Source organism: Pocillopora verrucosa, chromosome 1 (assembly GCF_036669915.1).
Source record: "Pocillopora verrucosa isolate sample1 chromosome 1, ASM3666991v2, whole genome shotgun sequence".
Classification (NCBI taxonomy): Eukaryota; Metazoa; Cnidaria; class Anthozoa; order Scleractinia; family Pocilloporidae; genus Pocillopora; species Pocillopora verrucosa.
The window spans coordinates 22,568,853-22,588,546 of NC_089312.1; the positions used below are offsets into that span (position 1 = coordinate 22,568,853).

Sequence of the window (19,694 nt, forward strand, 5' to 3'; positions counted from 1 at the left end):
ACCTGGGGCGAGGTAAAGTTTGAGCACTTCCGTTGCCTTAATACTATGACCAATGTAGAGCTTGAAGGCTTGGTGTATTTGTGTTTCTTTGACGACGGATCTTGGTTTCAGGTAGAGTTTGGTTTCAATTCTTTCTATTCTGTGTTGCGTAGTTACTAGTAAATGGTTGCATGTACACTAATGACCTTAATGGTTCAGGTCAGAGCCCATTGGATCTTTTCAAGATTGACGAAACAATATAAGTTTTATGTACATGTCCCTCTGTAATTCCCCGTTCCTCGATGAGTAGCGTGAATTTGGATCTCGATAGCCACTGCACTTGCTATTTGAATGAGAGATTGTAGGTTATCTTCTTCTCTCAATATTACACTGAAGACTGACGACTCCAACTCTCTAAATTAACCCTCCCCTCCCCCATGGAGCAACGAGGCAGTTCCATGCTTAGTAATAATAGCCTTTATTTGGCATAAAAATATGCACGGATATTTGTCTGCCAATGTTATCGGTTCTGAGATGTGTGCTTTGAGAAACAGAGAGTGTAAAAAGACAAAATTAATACACAAGCATATTTCTGTGCCAAATGTAGGCTCTTCTTTTCCTTCAAATATTTTTGAAGCACATGGGAAAAATGTTTATGAACAACTAACTGTTTTCTGCATGGGATGTTAATCTTTTTAGTGTTTTGTGGTATGACTTCATGAACAAACAAACACATCCCATCTTCTGTAACAGTAGCTAAATGCTCTTTCATCTTGAGTTAAATTTAAAAACACAAGATGCTTTATCATAAGAGATGTTTAGTTTGAAAATTGGGGTGTATCCTTGGATATTTCCCAGTTTTAGCTGGGTTATGTTCAATCACATTATGCATTAGACTAATTGTGTGCAAGGAAAAACATTTGATGGATTATGAGTTTGTCTATTAGTCATAGTAGAACTTCTCTAAGTGGTAGATTAAAAAGTAACCTGTATTAAAATTTTGAAGCAGCCCATTTAGCTGTATGATATAAGGGAGGTTGAATCAGTTATGGGATATGAAACTTTACCATTGTTGGGGTGCACTGACAGTGTTACTTTGTAAACATGACATAAATGTGTATCTTTTCAGTGATAATGATTGCAATTTTGAATGTGTATTGCACTTGTAAGAGTAAATGTCATCTGTATTAGGTCATCTGAAAACTTTAGTAAGGTTAATAGGCTTTGTGGTTAGGAATGAGTTTTTTTTTTAAATTTTTGCTCAAATTTCAAGAATAGCTACAATCAGTCTATAGTGTTATGGTGTATCGTAAACCTGTGCTGATTTTGCTGATCTCAGGGTACACTGCTAACCAGGGATAAAAAACAGTATGGAGTTATGGGTGAAGGTAAGCAATTAAAAATTAAGAAATCATGAAGCCCTGAGCAAGTTGTCCTATAAAAGATTTTACCCAATACAGAAGTACCAGTTTTATAAAATCACTAGGTCAAATGTTTACCAATATCATTTTCATCCTCTTTTTTGTCCAGCATGGTACATTGAAGGCCTTTACATTTATCCAGCATTTTCTTTTTGGTCCTGTGCTGTGCCTACAGGCCTGACTTTGTGACAGATAAACTAAAGATAGCCCACTCTTTACGGTCCTTGGAAGCTTTTGTTTAAATGAGGCCATTACACATTATAAGTTAGACAGCTTAGGAATTTCTAAACCTTTTAGCCTGAAATCAGGACCATAATAACTATGTAACATAGCAACTTAAATTATGGTGTTTTTTTTTCAGCTAATGACATAGAAACCACCATGCAACACTCAAACTTCACCATTCAAGCTTTGATAGACATGAACTTCAAAAATTTTTGAAATTTTATCGAGACTATAATTCTCAATAGTTTAAGAAGTTATTGATTTTTTTGACAAAGTGGAGGGTTTAAGTGAATTCAGTGCCAAGCACTTCATTTGATATTCACCAATTAATATCCAATTCATGTTCATGCAAATAGCAGTTATTAGCTGCCGTTATTTCTGCTATAATTCTCTCAGGCTGCAGGTATTTGTCACTCCCACTTTGTGAGAGCAACATATAATTTCTCAGCCTGTCAGGCTGTTGATGTGGTTAGCTTATGAAATTATGATGAAGCAATCTTCATTTTATATTTGTTTTTATATCAATGTATTTTACTTTTATTTATTTGATATGCAATGAAATTAATTCTCAACAGCTTGTGGCCCACCAGAGGAAGGGTTTGCTGAATGCTGTTTTGAAGAAGAACCATTATTTTACATGATTACCATTATTGACCAACAAGATGATGAAGAAATGGTGCGTCAGAATTAATTGCTTTCACATATCATCCTGTTAAAATCAGTGGTAGGGATTTTTTGGAAGAACAACTACATTGAGAAAAGTGTTATACAATATTCAAGTGTTACTGGTCCAGTCATCAGTGCTAAACTCTGGAGCAAAAGTGCCAGTTTGATCCTGGTCTTGCATCACCATTCCCTAAAGTGAAATCTACCTTAACCCTTTAACTCCTGTGAGTAACCAAGACAGAATTTCTCCTTACAATAGCTATATACTATACATATATACACTATATGAAGCAAACAAGTGATGAAATTAAAGAAAAATCTTAATGAATGGATTATTAGTTGATCCAATACCAAATTTTCTAAACTAACATCACAAGATTTGTATGGCAGACAGTAAGGAGAATTACTGATGAGATCTTGGGAGTTAAAGGGCTAAGTAAATTACAGGATGACTCATATTAATATTGTATCAACTTAAGGTGGCTCAAAAATTTTATTTTTGCTTTTTAACTCCCTTTTTTCCATGGATTATTATTTTCACACGTTTTTATATGTTTCCTTGAAATTGGTAAATTCAGTAAATTGGTGATTCAGTAACCATTTTTAGCTACCTAAGGTTTTGTAAATTGCACAACAGTGGTTTAAAACCCAAATAGGATAGAGTGAATGATCAACAAGCTTACAACAGAATGACCCTGCGCTATTTGTCAGAGTAAGTGTAATACTAATAAAAGTAAGAGATCTGTAATCTTAACTGTGGTTAAATACAAAGAAATCTCAAGCAAAAAAAGTCCCCCCCTTAATGGGGGTTCTCATCATACAGGCTTCGTCATATTCAGGGCAAGACTTGTAACTGTTACAAGTGTAACCATTACAGCATCAAAAAAGGTTGCTGTGGATATGCCTTATGTATCAAAATACCTTCAGAATCAGCAGCATGGAACTGGCATTATATGTGATTAACAATACTTTGAAATGTGTAATTCCCCAAGAATTGGACCAATATGCACAGCCATAGGCAGTCAAACTGGAGGCATGCTACACAGTTCTAAATGCACTGAAGGTTTTGAATTTAGTACTAATGGCCTAATCATGAAACAACTAGCTGATACACTGTCTACTAGTTCTTAATTTGGCCCTAGTGCAGACTTAGCTAAATACGACTATTTCTTGTATACTGATACATATTCAATCAATCACAGGTGTTTAAACATGTTATGAAGACTGGTGGTGACAACTGTACATTAACATCAAATGAAATTGACTTTGAAACTGAAGAACTTTTAGTTGGAAGCAAGGTACGCTTAGTGGTGAATGAGAACGTTATTATTCAGTTTGTCACTGCATGTGTTACTTAATTACAATCGACAAAATTCTGTTTTCAGTATTTTGCTGTTTTGCAATCATTAACTTCTTAAACGATCAATATGTTGTGGTTACAAACTAAATTGAGAGCCTAAAGGTCAGCTATATCACATAGTTTGACTAGTTTGTCCATCTTTGATATTTTAGATTAAGCTAGCTTTTGTGTGGGACATCAGCTACTCTTGTTAATTTTCTATCCCATTTCAGCCTTATTTTTCTTTTCTGATAACCATCAGATGCAATTACATTTTATTTTAAGAAAACGGGAAATATTTTCGATTTTACGTTGTTGTGCGTTTGCTGAAGTGTGCTTTCAAACAGTTAATTTTTTTAAAGTTGATAACGTTGGTAACCTCAATTACATAGGCCTGTGACTCCTAACAAGGATTTTACCGTTTGATAGGAATTTAAATACGAACAGTCTGTCAACTTGACGCCCCTTTATTACAAATGCTTGTATACACGCGACCAACTTGTATACCGACCCGTATGCGAGTTGACTTGTAGGTGAAAATGACTTGTAGGTGAGATAACTTGTGGGCGAGGGTGGACCAACCAAACCGTAGTTTACCGCGGTTTCTGTACCATGATGCAAGTGCAAACATTGCTTGAATCCTCATCGATAGGGGCTAACTCGTGACAGATTAACTCTCCGCTATTTTGACCTTTTCTAATGGAGGAAGAGCTACTTTTGCTGTATGCATGGGTCCAAGGGCAGGAAAGGGATTAATTGCACGAGGATTTTCGAAGTTCTTAAAAAATTACCCTAAGGCAATTTGTAGAACTGTGAGGTGAAATTAATCTTTAATTGCACGAAGACGTTTTCAATTACTTGTTTATCACCTGTAGAGCATAGAGGGCACTATGTTACAGATCAGTAACAGTTCAGCTGTGTTCTCAAGAATTACTAATTCCAGTCTAATCACTTCCTTTCTTTGAACCTTGTTACTCTAACCGCCGCGTTACACAATGAATGTCGTAAATCACATTCAAGGTGTTTGCCTTGATCATAGCGACCTGATGAATGGATTCTTTCTTAAAAACCTGCTTTGAATTAATCCCTCTTTGACTTTCTCCGTGTGTTCCTTTGTTTTACAGGCAAGTAATCACGTGAACAAATACTGCCGGTCAGAGCTGAAAGGAAAGGAGAGCATTGTTTGTTCTGGTCACATGACAATACATCGTAATGTTGAGCAAGACTAAAGGACAATTGTGAGATGAAAAGTTTTAATTAACAGTTCATAGTAACGGCTTAAATTTTTCTTACCTTCTTTCCAATGTGACATTTTGTCCTAAGGTAAAGCAAGCACTGTCTCGCGCACTCAGATCTGACGTAGTGAGGGTATTTTGGAAGTTGTTTTGTAAAGCTTTTGTCATGGCTGGAGATCCATAACAGAGAAATATGGTTACTAGTCAGAATACCGCTGCACTTGTTACATTGGTTTATTGTGAATTCTCCCCATTGCAAGTTCGGTCCCAAACCCAAAGCAAGTTCGCCTCCACCTTAACTAGTTTACCCCTTTCGACTCGTTTCCTTACAAACGCACTTCTAATGCACGAGTAATGCAAAGTCGTGAAACTACTCCAGTCTTAATCAAACGGGATTGACAGAATTTTGTGCCTTTACTCACAGCACTGTTTAAACCTAGTTATTTTGTCTTTCCTTGGAACTTCATGCTGACCCAAAAGCTTCAACGGCATTGCATAATAACGCTCTTAACAGGTAGTTTGTTGTTGTAAGGGTGAAAACTCGCAAAGGTCAGTGATTTGGGGCGAACTTGCAAGGGCCGAATTTATCAGTTACCTTCATATTGAGCAGTTGCAAATAGTATAGCGTCACAAGTACTTTATACATGCTTGCGTTTGGCGTTAATTGGCTTATCGTGAAATAATTTGAAATGTGATTAAATTGATATTTGCTTATTTGCGCCACAAAAAGACTTAGGAGATGAGATGTCTGTGGTAGCCGAGTTTTTGTTCTTTGCCCTTCTTTGAGTAAGAGTACTACAAAATCTTTCCCATAGGGGACATCAAGCGAGATTTGACTACAACTTTGTAAACCACTATTAAACGTGGATGAATGTGCCTTGAGTGGTGATTGGTATACTGTGAAGCGTCCTAAAGTGGGCAATCGCGGTGAAAATGTTTCATGTAGAACGTGGCTTTGAGTCATGGGCAGTGACGTCATTCATCCGCACACATCTAATCCCATTAAAGCATTTGACCACATGTTGGCAGTCATGTTGTCGCCTTTAAGAGGCTACTTAGCGTGAAAATGGCTTGAAGGGGCGAAGATTGCTAATAGGAAGGTCATAAAAATGACGATGAAATTAACTTAAATTAAAAAACAACTGTTGATAAATCTGATAGAAGTTAGCTTTGAAAGTTGTACACCTCTCTAACCATGTTTTTTTTTTTATTTCGAAACAAATGCTCAGCCCTCTCGAGATCGCCAATTTTCAAATGATGGCAACAGTCACGCGCTCGTATTCGGACAAAGCGTTTGTCCTCAGTATGGCTGCAACCTCAGGCGATATTTGTAGACCCGGCCCCGTTTACATGGTTTCTCAATGTGGCCCCCATCTGAAAAATAACATCGTGAATTTTGCGATTTTATTGAAATGTGAACGAAACAGCTTGGACCAAAACTTTGAGTTCTCGCAAACTCGAAATAAGACTTGTTAAGCTTTTGATACGGAAGGGCGTAGAACGTTGATTTTTTTCATTGAATACAAATAACTTGGCCTTTACAGTGTTACGCTCGACTGCTTCACTTTTTTTCCACACTCTTTACAGCTGAATTGTGAACCAGTCACCAATTGCACTTACATATTTATTGCCCCATTGCAAACGTTACGAAAGAGGAGAACTTACATTTTGAAGACAAATGAGACATTACAGGTCTTTTCAAATGGTTAAACGCCCTCAAACAGGTACCATTAAGAGCGTTTTCAACCACACATCGCTGAAATGACACGAGCTACTAATACTACAACGGAAAAAAGGTCCCAAATATTTTTGCCAAATATTTTCTTCAAATGTTTTTCTGTTGCTCTGGTATGTATTATCTCTTTCTGTGTTGGCTACTTCCTGAATTCGAGTTATTCGACCAACCATCTAGAGATTGGAACGAAAACAAATCCGATTGAACGGAGAAATTCGCGTCACTTGCGTCCTTATCGAGAGCAACTCTTGGATTCGTTCAAGGCAGAAAATTTAGAAGAAACGTTAAGGTGAGGAAACCAAGTAATCCTTTTCAGAAATTGCGATTTTCTGGCAAGAGATCAACTCCCATTATCGAAAACCGACCGACTGCTTTTGTTTGTTCTTCACAGGTATTTCTCCAAGGAGCCACATCTCGCTGGTTCAAAACGCAACAACGACTTAGCGCACCACATTGCTACTAAATGGCGAGAGTATGGCTTTGATGAAGTTACAATGCCAAAGTATGATGTGCTCATGAGTTCACCTAAAAAAGATCGGAAGAGCCATGTGGAAATTCATCGTAATGGTCGTGTGATCTTTAAATCACAGTCTCATGAAAAGGTGATAACGGTTTGCTTGTTAACTGTCTTGTTATTTTGACTACTCTGGCTTTGATTTTTATCCTTTTGCAAACCCTGTAAAATGTAAATTAACGAGGCATCTGTGATACTACAAAATCTGAGTGTATCAGTTTCGCATTTAGATTCTTGAGTCTTTTTTTTAGTTTTACGCTTCGAGGCAGACCACCAAAAACTAAAATTATACAAAGATTCAAAATTTTTTAGGTGTTAGTGAAGTCGCCCTGACGAAGGGGTAACGCTCGAAACGTCAGCTTTTAAACTCTCAACGGTGGCCAACTAACGTTATCAACTCAGTTGATAATACCATATTACCATGTTATACTCTCCCACCGACGCAACACCACAGTCTCTTCGGAAACTTACCCCCTTTAACAAAGAAGTGCATTGTCATCTAACGGCCAAGCTGTCTTTAAACTTCACCTCCAACAAAAAGATCCTTTCACAGCTGCTACATTTCACATTTCTTGTTTATCTTAACAGGTTTTACGTGAAGATGAAAAGAAAAGTAAAGATATCCCAATTTTTCTTGGTTATTCTCCCAGTGGGGTAGTGGAAGGTGAAGTTGTCTACGCCAACTTTGGCACTGAAGACGATTTTGAGAAACTGACAGCTATGGGAGTGTCTTTGAAAAATAAGATTGTTATAGCGCGACAGGGACGAGTATTTAGAGGAAACAAGGTATGCTATTTGTATTTAGAACTTAACAACCTTAGCGCAGATGTTACTGAGTTATGATTTGAGAGCTTCGTTGAATTGTTGTCTTTAACACTGCAATAGCTGTTGCACGCAATTTATTTCTTTTTTCGTCGGTTCTTTGAATCGTGGTTATGACTGCGCGCGCTAATAGGTCGTAGGGGTAAGGGATCAGGGTTAGGTTGTTTCCCATTGGCTAATCTGCAGAAACTGCTTATAAAAGTTTGTCGGCTTGCTGAGTTCAGAGTCAGGTGTGGTCTTTTCATACTCTTGCGAGCAAAGAAAACTTCTGGTGCCAATGTAAGTGCGCTGAAAGTCGAAAGAGAAGAAAACAACATCCGTTCCATTCCCTTTGCAAATTTTTACAGTTTGCTATTATAAAACATTTTAAGGAACTATGGCTTTCTCTACCTTTGAAATCTTTTGAAACTGACTTTCAAGCAATTCCTGTCAAAAGAATGCGTATGTACTCTTCCATCTTTGATTACTAGGTAAACTATGGATGGATTAATATATAGATTTAGCCAAGCCTAGAAGCGGAGCTCGCAATTTTTTTTCCCGCACGTCCCAAGGGCACAACGCCTTGCAATTAGTCGCACTTGATTATGATAGTCACTCAAACTTCATTGTTTCCTTAAGGTCTTCAATGCTCATTCACACGGCGCCTCTGGGGCCCTCATATACACTGACCCTGCGGAGTTTGCACCAGAGGGAGACGGAAACACTTTTCCCAAATCCTGGTGGCTTCCAGACTCCGGCACACAGCGTGGGTCAGCGATAAGTGAAACGGGGCCTGGTGACCCCCTTACCCCGGGCTTTCCTTCTGTGGATGGTATATACCGACAGCCATTGAACGAAAGTGGCTTACCACCAATTCCTGCCTTTGCTCTATCTTATGGCGACGCCAAAGAAATATTAAAGCGAATGAAAGGTTAGAAGCTTAGTGACGCCGAGATGTTGTTGTTGTCGTTTTTTTAGTTAATTATTCTGTGAGTCGCTGCAGGTAAAGAGCGACTCATTCAATTGACCAATACTGATTTCTCTTGTGTTTCACTTGCAGTGACGCAGAATCTAAATTAGGTGCACCTTCACTCAGGCTTTCGGTTCTTCCTTCCGGGGTTTAATTTTTTTTACGCTAGGCCCCTTCACTTTTGAACTTTATCCAAAATTCAGAAATGTTTTTGAAACTTCAAGCTATTTTTATGACATTCGGAACTGACTTGCTTTCGGCCTATCCTCTCAATTTTTTCTTAAATTGATAAGGTCTTTTTTTTAGAAGTGCTGTCTGCTTGTCAGCGCCTTTGGCAGTTCGGATTAAGACATTCGAGAAAGAGATAGTGGAACAGTGTTCGAAGGAGTTAATTTTGTAATAGGACTCCACTTATTTACCTCTCTCCACGTGGACTATATCCGTATTTTCAGAAGCCAATACAATGTCTATCATGTTCTTACAACTTTACTCGACAGGTCCTGAAGCCCCGAAGAGCTGGCAAGGAGGCTTGCAACTCACTTATCACGTCGGGCCGGGTTTTAAAGACGAAGATCTTTCATTATGCTTGGATATTAGGAACAACATGGAGAATAAAACCATTACCAACGTCATTGGCCAGATCAGAGGCGCCGTAGAACCCGACCGTTATGTACTCATAGGGAACCATCGGGACGCTTGGGTGTTTGGTGCTGCTGATGCAGTTAGCGGTACGGCTGCAATGATGGAGTTGTCTCGTGGTTTGGGAGAGCTTCTTAAAACGGGATGGCGACCTCGCCGGACCATAATGCTCTGCAGCTGGGACGCGGAGGAGGTGTTTGTGGTTGGATCAGCCGAATGGGTTGAAGAAAATGCTCGAACTCTTCAAGATCGCGCTGTTGGTTACCTCAACATGGACGTGGCTGTCAATGGCAATTTCAGTATCAACGTTGATGCAAATCCTCTACTCCAAGACGTGGCTGTATCGTTGACCAAAGAAGTATGTGATCCAACAGTTTCGGACACTTGCAGAAGCATGTACGATGTCATGTTAGATAATTCTGCGATAATTTGTCGTTCGGAAGTGATTACGTGTCGTTTTATCATTTCATCGGAGTCTCTTGTGCGGATTGGTCTTACATTTTCGGGGGGTTGTATGGAATAAGGCGATCGTATCCAGTTTATCATTCCATTCACGATTCATATTACTGGATAAAAACCTTTGTCGATCCCGAGTTTAAGACTCACCTAGCCGTAACAAAATATGCAGGGATTTTTCTTCTTGAATTAGCAGACGTGGAGCTCTTGCCTTTCAACACTACAACCTATGCAGAACTGTTACAGAAAAAATCCACTATTCTAGAAAAGAGCAAACATCTCAAAACACACAGCATCAGCACGGCTGCCTTCTCTCGCGCGGTAAAGAACTTCGCAAAAGTTGCGCGTCAGTTTGAAAGCAGTAAGTCAAAACATAAACCAGAGAGCTACCGCACGTTAAACGATCAAATGATACAACTAGAGAAAGCGTTTATTCAAACTGTGGAAGTGAATGATCATAAACAATTACGACATGTTATATACGGTCCAAAGCTTGCCAATCTTTACGGCGGTATCTATTTCCCACGCGTACATTATGCCACGATGAAGGCCGAAAAGACGGGAGACTGGAAATCGGTGGAGAAAGAAATATCACTTTTGACATTTGCCATAAACTCAGCCTCGAGGGTTTTGAAACCGATATGATAAACAAGAAAGCTGTAAAATAGTATTAAATTTGTCATGTGAAGAACTACCGTGGATAAATTTGAATTTTTTTCTAGCCGTTTTGTTTATGCTAGTTAGAAATTTGCTACGTTCTTTTTCGGCATTTTCGCCGACCGATGCTCATTTGAGATTTGTCACAAAGCAATTGTGAAAAAAGCCAGTTTAAATTCATTGGAACTGAAGAAGCTAGTCAATAAAGAAGTTAATATTTGACATAAAGAATATCTTGTAGAATGTACCCTTGTCGTAGAATGAATTCGCGAGACTCAGTAATAATCATGGATTAGTTCAGTGTGTTCGATGTGGCCTAGGAATGAGTATTTTTTTTCTTAGCGTATTAAAATCCAGGGCATAATTAAATCTGCAAACATCAAATTGTGGTGCGGCTCACAGTTCCGATTTGGGTGCAATTTTTCTACATATCTTCCAAAGGCTGCCTAACTTATCTACTCCTGCATGAAATCGAGGAGAATGTATTCTCGCGTGAGATTAAGACCAGGTGTATCAGTCAGTCCAAGATGGCGTCGAAAAGCTGAAAGAGTCTGACTTCGGATCGATGTCCACGGGACTGAAATTAGACACGAATTGTAAGCGTTCTTCTACTTTGAATGCAATTAAGGTAATATTAGGCGAAATTGTGAGAAAATGTTGTGTTCGCGTTTACTGTAGACATGCACAGTCTTATAGCATTAAAAATGTTTTGGCTGGCGTAAATTCACTTAAAAAACTATATTTTAGAGACTGCTTACAGTTATTCTTGATTTATTTTACATATATACATTCGAGAACACTTCCGTCCACTACAATAGTCTGACATAAAGAAATTATTAAGCCAATCAATAAAGCACTCGGTATACATTCTGTTTAAAAAACCATGAAGTTTATAGACTCTTAGGCCTTTTATTAAATAAAATTTTAACTATTATTCATCCAAACCGCACGCTAATCAATATTGAGACAAGCAGAAAAATTCACCCAATCGTTAAGATTTTGCGAAACCGTCAAAGAGATTTATATAAAGCTCCAAAAGAAAATCAAATTTCTTGGAAAAAACCCACAAATGATGAACATTCGAAGTTTTGATCGTCAAATTAAAAGCCGCGGCCCTAATTAGACCTCGTTTCAATAACCGAACCTCGGGGCCAGTTTATTACACAAGGTCTAACCCAAACCACGGTTTTTACTTAATTAGTGGGCCTCAGGCTTTCTCTATGAGAGGATAAATCTGTTTAGCCTGCAGAGAAGGCGTAATTTTGGCGAGCGAGTGCTCAGTATTTTCTTAGCCAAAATCATGGAGCTATCTTTGGTTTTCATGGCAGCGGAAGGCTGGGGAGTGAAAGAGTGTTAAGGGGGTGAGCGACAGTAAAAAGTAAGTAGAGGGGAGGGGGTGAGGGAGTGAATATAACTCCGCCTTTTTACCTTTCCCCGACATTTTCCTCACTGTCGACTGTAACTTCAAATCAATCATGGCTGGTTGAATAAACGTACGTTTCTTAAACGTTAACTTGCCCTAATATAAGATGGCTACACTGTTTCCTTACTCAGAACTGGTTAGCTCAAATGACCACCACAAACCGTATAATATCAAGCCAAGCTTTAATAATCATTCGATCTAAAATAGAATCTCACTTTACAGGTTAGCAGATTCTCCAGGTAAGCGGATTTGGAGACAGAAAAAATGATAACAAAATAACTTCTCTCTAACTTCGATTCCGGTGAAAAACTGACTTGAAACATAATAATCTAACGCTTTTAAATCAATCTAAAGAATTAATGTCAATCACGATTCTTGTCATTAAGTAAATCTGTCAACAACAACGCCTATTTGATAAACGAAACATTCACTGCAGGCTATAATTTGATTAAATAAAAGTCCTTCGACTTTTAGCTTTCGGCCATCTTAACACTGTTCACAAGAACAAATGTGCAGATAAAAGGTCAAGCTAAATTGATGATTGTTTAAGACGCGATTTCGTTAAACAACGGCTAAACTTTGTTTTAATAACCGGTCCTTAGTGTCTCCTCTGTACAACCTCAACCTTAGTGTCTCCTCTGTACAACTTCGCTTCCCGCAAAGAGCAGGCACGTAGCTCCTAGTGTTGTGGTCTGGCCTTGTTATTTTTTATACATGCAGGCCCCAATTTAAAGTAGCTTTAAAGCTGAACTGAGCCAGTCTGTCAAAATATCGTAAATAAATAAATAGCTGGGAGCTAGCTGGCCGAGCTACACTAGCTGTTGATATGAGTGTCTCAGTTACAAGGATCTTGTGTAGAGTTGACACAAGTAAATAAGGTTCAGGCTTCTTTTCGATCGCTAGAAGCTAACGAATTAGGCGTTTCCTCGGCTCTCTTCTCTTTTAGTATCATTACCGAGGTCATTCATTTCTAGTTCATGGACTATGAATACTTAATTGAGCTCTTCTTTAACAACTTACCCCCACTGAGCATTAATGCATTGGGACTTCAACTTGATTATTTTATCTAACGGTAGAAGAACTGTCCCACTCGAACGGGCAACCATGCTTTCTCCATCATGAAGTTGCCTTCATGGCCAAAATGGAATACTTAACTAGGTACAGGAGAAAAACTAAAAACCAGGAGTAAATCCAAACAAACAAACGTCGGCAAACAAACAAAGCACCTGTAGATTGTGAAACAGCCTGGTTTGCACAGCTTGAGAGTTCATCCCGATTTCGGAATCATAGTGCGACGGAGCCTAACCTCTAGCTTTTTGTCAGGGCCTCCCTTACAGTTCGTTTGTGCTATGAATTTTTTTCTCCCGGGTATTGGTTGCGTAGTAAGAGTAAAGTTTCTTTCCGGGCTTTGATCTTGACTCGATCCTGGACCGCTCTAGTTTGAAGCCTTAATCAACAGGCTAGCACACACATGTTACATTTTGGCCATAGGACTAATAAAGATTGTGTTTTCTCAAGCTGGAAACTGTCATATTCAGGGTATTAAAATATAACGAAGGAAACCAATTTTTCAAATAAAAGTTCAAAAATATCTTCGTCTTTATATGGGTTTCAGAACATTTGCAGCAGAAGTAATGGCATATGTCAGCAAAGATATCTCTTTTTCCACCAATTTCCAATCTCCTGTTTTTTCCGCCTTGATCATGGCATAATGTACACGCGGAAAATACAAGTTATCGTACAGATCATCGATGTTGAGGCCATGTATTACATGTCTGGAAAGTTTCCAGTCGTTTTCTTCTACAGTTTGTATAAAAGCTTTTTCCACTTGCATCATTTGATCGTTCAGGATGCGGTAGTTCTCTGGTTTCTCATTTAACTTGCCTCTTTCAAACTGACGCGAAACTTTTGCAAATCTCCTCACTGCGCGAGAAAAAGAAACCGTGCTGATGTTATGCGCCCTTAGAGTAGCATTCTTTTCCAAGGAAACTGCTTTTGATTTTAAGAATTCTCCGTAACTGGTTGTGTTGAGAGGTAACAGTTCAGAGTCGGAAAGTTTGAGAAGAAATGCCCCTGCAAATTTTGTCACGGCCAGATGAGTTTGAAATTCAGGATCAACAAAAGTTTTCATCCAGTAAAACGTGTCGTGCACGGAGTGATAAACGGGATACGCTCTCCTGATGTTGTATCGTCCTCCAAAGATATAAGACCAATCTGCGCAGGGAATCCCAAGGAAGTGGTAAAACGCTCCATAATCACTACCAAATGACAAATCGTTACACACTGCGCGGCCATTAACATGTTTAGTTAAATCTCTCTCCAACATGACTTCGTACATACTTTTGCAAGTATCTGGAACTGTTGGATCACAAATTTCCTGCGTCAACTGTAATGCCAAATGTTTGAGTAAAGGACTGGCATCGACATTAAGACTGAAATTACCATTAACAGCCTGGTCTATGTTAAGGTAAGCAACAGCGCGATTTTGAAGAATTTGAGTATTTTCCTCGACCCATTCCGTTGATCCAACAGCACCAATTTCTTCTGCATCCCAGCTGCACAGCATTATTGTCCGGCGTGGCCTCCATCCTTTTTTAATCAACTCTCCTAAACCACGTGATAGTTCCATCAACACAGCCGTACCACTAACAGGATCGGCAGCACCAAATACCCAGGCGTCTCGATGATTTCCCAGGAGTACATAACGGTCGGGTTCTTCTGCGCCCCTAATCTGGCCGATCACATTGTAAATGGTTTTGAATTCCAAGCTGCTGTTGACATCCACACGCAAAGTGAGGCTTTTGTCTTTAAATCCAGGTCCGATATAGTAAGTTAACTGCAAACCTCCTTGCCAACTCTTTGGTGCTTTAAGACCTATCAAATTAAATAGAAACTTCCTTTATACCCTGTAGACATATAAAGTTTTGGGAAAGATCACTTTCTTTTTAGGCGTTACCTACTCTTCAAACATTTGAAAAGACAACGGATGTGCGTGGTACTAAATCAAAAGAGAAAATTAGCAAGGCAACACAAAGCATGCAAGACAAAACTTCGTCAATTGATCGAACTAATAAATTTTCTAAAAATTTCCAGATGCAGTTACTCTCCATAAAAACGCACAGACGGACTTTCGATTTAATGAATTATCGTAACAGTTTAGCCAGAAAGGTTTTCTTGCTACACAGGGTAGGAAATTTCAGTTTTTTCTTTCCCTTCTTTGAAAAAACCTGGTAGGGCCTCAGGCCCTTAGTAACACCTTCCTCTTCCTGTGCTTGAAGCGTACTAACCTTTCATGCGACGCAGTATCTCCTGCGCATCCCCGTAGGATAGCACAATGGCAGGGATTGGCGAAGAACCATTGTTATTAAGTACCTCTCGGTAAATACCATCCACAGAGGGAAAACCTGGGGTGAGTGGGTCACCAAGCCCCGTTGCGTTTCTTGCTGCTCCACGCTGGGCCCCAGAGTCAGGAAGCCACCAAGAGTGAGGGAAAGTGTTGTTGCCGGTTCCCTCCGGTGCATACTCTGCAGGATCGTTATAGATGATGGCCGCAGATGCACCATGTGAAGCAGCATTGAGAACCTTTAGAAAATGATTTTAGTCTTTGGATTAATTCAAAGTAAGATCCTTTGTTGTTAAGTGCAAGACTCGATCGAGAGCCTGCAGTGTAACTATATTGATGAAAGGGAAAAAGGGAGGGGGGGAAGGGGTCATTATTTATTGCTGTGGGGGGGGGAGGTTGGAAGATTTTGGTTGTGTCACAATAAATTATCCTCTCATAAGGCTTTGTATAATATGTAACATTCTTCTGACCCCACTAACCCTCCATTGGCAGCTAACTGGGAGTCAATATTTTATAGTCCTCCTTTACATTTTCTTGGCGATAATAACCCTTGGTCTCCAAAGCTTAACTGATACTCAGTCGCTACAGGATGAAAACCGTGCGGCGTTAGGAACACGAACTGGCAGAGTGGTCAGGAAGTAAATTAAGGAGCTGATTGCACTCAGTAGTCAAATTATTTCGAAAACTAAGATTCTTGGGAAAGAGAGCATGTGTTTGTGTAACAGTGGTGCTCCTCTATCAGTGGTTGAATGTAAAAGGTTTTCTATGACGAGATGCGCATCAGCAGAGATTCCAACAACTCTATTACTACATGATAACTGATCTAACCCTGAAGAGGATACATTCTAGTCTAGATATATAGCGTGGGCGAAAGACGTTATGGAAAGTTTCACAGGCTCTCCTGGGACAGTTTCGGAGGATTTTGGTTGTTCCATGATAAAATTAACCCAATACCCCTAAAGCTCTGTAATGTGACTCTGTTCCCCCTTTCATAGGCACCTAACTGGTAGTCAATTTTCTAGACTCTCCACCCCCCCCCCCCCAGACCATTAATGACGAATGGTCTCTTAAGTCAGTTACAAAATACATACCTTGTTTCCTCTATACATCTTGCCAATTCGCATAAGGACAATTCTATTTTTCACGGACACGCCCACGGCTTGCAAATGTAAGAAACTCTCTTTATTGCCATAGTCAGCGTACACAACTTCTCCTTCTACCACCCCGTTAGGGGACTGAGCCAGGAAAATTGGGGTATCTTTACCTTTCTTTTCATCTTCACGTAAAATCTGTTGGTAAAATATTGAGCGTTTGGAATGTTATTAATGGGCGATAGGTGTTGAAAGTAACGATTTTGTTTAAATTAGTCTGTCAAGCGATAACGAAAAGTTAAAGTGGACAAGCGGCCAAAAAACAGTTGCCCTAAAACTGGAGATGAGCCTTTTCCTTTGGCCAATTTCCTTTCATCCACTCAACTTAGTCGTTAAGAATAAGAATGGACGACTCGAGAACTAGTTTCTGGTGACCTGAACTCTTAAGGTATGTTGACATTAGGGGCGGGGGCTCTCGGGTTACCTAGGTTAGACACTTGTTATACGCATCTCATTTCACCTAGGAGGGATTTTCGATCGTCACGCGCGTTTTAATCTAGAGTAAATTTTTGTGAAGATTGGTTTCGAAGTCCACTTTGCTGATAAATTCGCATTAATTCGAAACAAAAGTGGTTTCCTTTCCTCCGTCTAACCTTGTCATTTACTGCCGACTTTCTGAGCCGCCCAACAACTCCACTAATTTTTCCCGTCTTTTCCTGACAGGGCGAAAATGATCGGATCCTAATGTATTTATTCCACAAGAAGAGAGTTATTATTTATTTAAAGGGGAGAAAAAAATAACGGTAGGTCTCTGCACCTTTCTCTCTCTGGTTGCTCCCATCATAAACGAAAAGCTACCAGTTACTATTGACGTTGCATTACTCACGCGTGAAATAATTCTAATTAGTTATTAACACGTTAACCCATAAGAATAACCAGCAACTCATTTCTTCTCACAGTGTTATTCCTGCATCAAATATTAAGATCATGAGAATAAAAGATATGAAAGATATGACAATTTAGAAGAAGCTCGGATTCTTCTTGCCAGTACCGCAGAAAATGTACGAAGAACAGTGTCGAAAATATGCATACTGATGTTATGGCTGATGGGTTAAGGGTGCATGGTACAAATAAAAAGAAGCTTGTCAAACCTTTTCTACGGACTTCGATTTAAAGATTACACGATCATTACGATGAATTTCCACTTTGCTCTCCCAGACTTTTCGTGGGGAATTCATGAGCACATTATACTTTGGCATTTTAACGTCATCAAAGCCATACTTCTGCCATTTCTCAGCTATGTAGCGCGCTAAATCGTTGTTGCGTTTTGAACCAGCAAAATGTGGCTCGCTGGAAAAATACCTGTATACAAAATAGAACAATGTTATGGTCCTGCTTAATTCAAAAGCAGTCCTTTTTCAATTTAGTAAACCGTGTCTTCTCGATTAAAGGCTGGACCACAGTTAAACAGCGGCCTCATGTAGAAACAAGGGCAAAATTTAGTTGTAAACGTCGAGGGCGATTAATCAACGCCTACGGAGTTTGATTGGGTTCCCTACTTTTAATTTCGGTCAAATTACCACTTTCTATTAAATAGTATTGCTGTGACCTACTGCTGCTTTAATTTGATGATTTTATCCATGAAAATGTTTAATGGAGAAATAACAATTCTGGAGAAGACCCAACGACAGTTTGTTGCAGCTGAACGGAATGAAAAATCTTGCTGCCTCGACTAATTACCCGCAGTCATAAGAGGATGTGTACTAAACAAAATAAGCTTAACATATGACAGAAAGTTGCGTTACGTTGGTAAACGCCAGGTCCTGGTTAAAACCCGGCTTGGTAGAAACGCTAGCTTCGTGGGGCTAAAAGAGTAATCTTGAGTTACTCACCTTGAATTTTTTTCGAGATTTTCCGCCTTAAATGAACGTAAAAGTTCTTTTTGAACGTCGTAGGCACTCCGCTGCTCATTTGAATTGATTTTTATTTCCGTTTCCAAGGATTTTGATAAAGAAGTTGAGTTTATGAAATATCCACCAAGGAAGGAAAGAAGAATCGCCACTATGACAAAAGAAAGCTTCAGTAACGGGTGTTTGAAGATAGTATTTTGGGATGTATTTCTTCCCATGATCTTCGTCTTTCATCTCTTGTCAACTGAACAGTTGTACAGTAGAACCCGCAAAAATGAAATATTTCCTCGTACTTAGTACAGTAAAACCCGTAATTTTCACACCTTTCTATTTAGATTCAGGAAGCTGAATACAGTGAAACAGCTCCACTGTCTCCGTCATTGTTGTATTAGACAACAGGAATCTTGTTGACATCATTGTATACATTTTTATTCCTTAGCGTATATGTTCTCATGCAAAAGAAGTCGAAGTTATAGATTAAAATACAAACATGAAAGGGATTGTTTGTCAAATTTGACCGAGAGGCAAAGCCTCAAGAGAAGACTTGACACTTAGAGGACAATCCCGGTCCACCATGGACATTATCAGCGGACATACCAGCAAGCCTGAAAGGGGTTTATTTATTTAAGAACCCTTCCATTAATTTTCAGCTCGCGCGTAAACCACTCCGTGTTGGTCTAATGGTGCATGCATATTTACGACCAGCTTTTTCATGTCACCATTACTGGACTTTACAAAACGAGTGCGTTTTTCCTCTGTACTAAATAATGGCGATTAAAAGATGAGACTCTTGCGCTGGCATTCTTTAGCTGGCTTTGTTTCTTTCCGATGGAAATAACCGCTGGACGTAGAAAGGACTTAATGCGTGACAGTGAGTGTCCAATGATTTTACACCTCGTAATGTAAAGTAGCCAATTTATTTGCGCGAAAATGAATGGGTGGGTTATAATGTCCAATATCCCTCAAGAACAAATCCCACGTTGAAGTTTTATTTAATACCAGAAAGTGCAAAGGATCACAAAAATAGCAGAACAATCCGATCACGCCTTGATAGTAGTTACGATGTATAACGTTGACTTCAACTGGTGCCTCTCGGCTTCACTGCCCAAAGTGAATTGCAATCATTAACTGCAGTGAGTGGGTTTTTCTGAGCTGACATGCTGTAGCGGGAGATTGACAAGAGTTCGTGAATTAACTTGAGTATGATGCAGCATCGGTATTGAGGGAGCTTTCCGACACAGGGTTAATATTATTCGAACTCCACGACCGGCAGAAGCGAATAGCAGGTCA

The 19,694-nt window shown here is 39.3% G+C and overlaps 3 protein-coding genes across 3 annotated transcripts; 2 read left to right on the forward strand and 1 right to left on the reverse strand.

Moving 5' to 3' along the window:
• The first annotated feature begins 17 nt into the window (after positions 1-17).
• Positions 18-6,018, forward strand: LOC131772218 (uncharacterized). Its single transcript, XM_066173722.1, has 5 exons — positions 18-111; positions 1,319-1,367; positions 2,201-2,301; positions 3,494-3,589; positions 4,755-6,018. Exons 1-5 carry the CDS (start codon positions 46-48, stop codon positions 4,857-4,859), a joined length of 417 nt encoding a protein of 138 aa, XP_066029819.1. The 5' UTR covers positions 18-45; the 3' UTR covers positions 4,860-6,018.
• Positions 6,019-6,192: 174 nt separating this feature from the next.
• LOC131778528 (N-acetylated-alpha-linked acidic dipeptidase 2) lies at positions 6,193-11,311 on the forward strand. The gene is given in 6 exon segments (XM_059094947.2): positions 6,193-6,889; positions 6,992-7,202; positions 7,703-7,900; positions 8,555-8,846; positions 9,383-9,943; positions 9,946-11,311. Coding segments are annotated over 6 exon segments (2,205 nt in total). The 5' UTR covers positions 6,193-6,626; the 3' UTR covers positions 10,626-11,311.
• Positions 11,312-13,660: 2,349 nt separating this feature from the next.
• LOC131770893 (N-acetylated-alpha-linked acidic dipeptidase 2-like) lies at positions 13,661-18,622 on the reverse strand. The gene is made up of 5 exons (XM_059086612.2): positions 18,387-18,622; positions 17,646-17,856; positions 16,495-16,692; positions 15,348-15,642; positions 13,661-14,934 (listed from the first exon to the last, which is right to left on the reverse strand). Exons 1-5 carry the CDS (start codon positions 18,620-18,622, stop codon positions 13,661-13,663), a joined length of 2,214 nt encoding a protein of 737 aa, XP_058942595.2.
• Between the last annotated feature and the right edge of the window lie 1,072 nt (positions 18,623-19,694).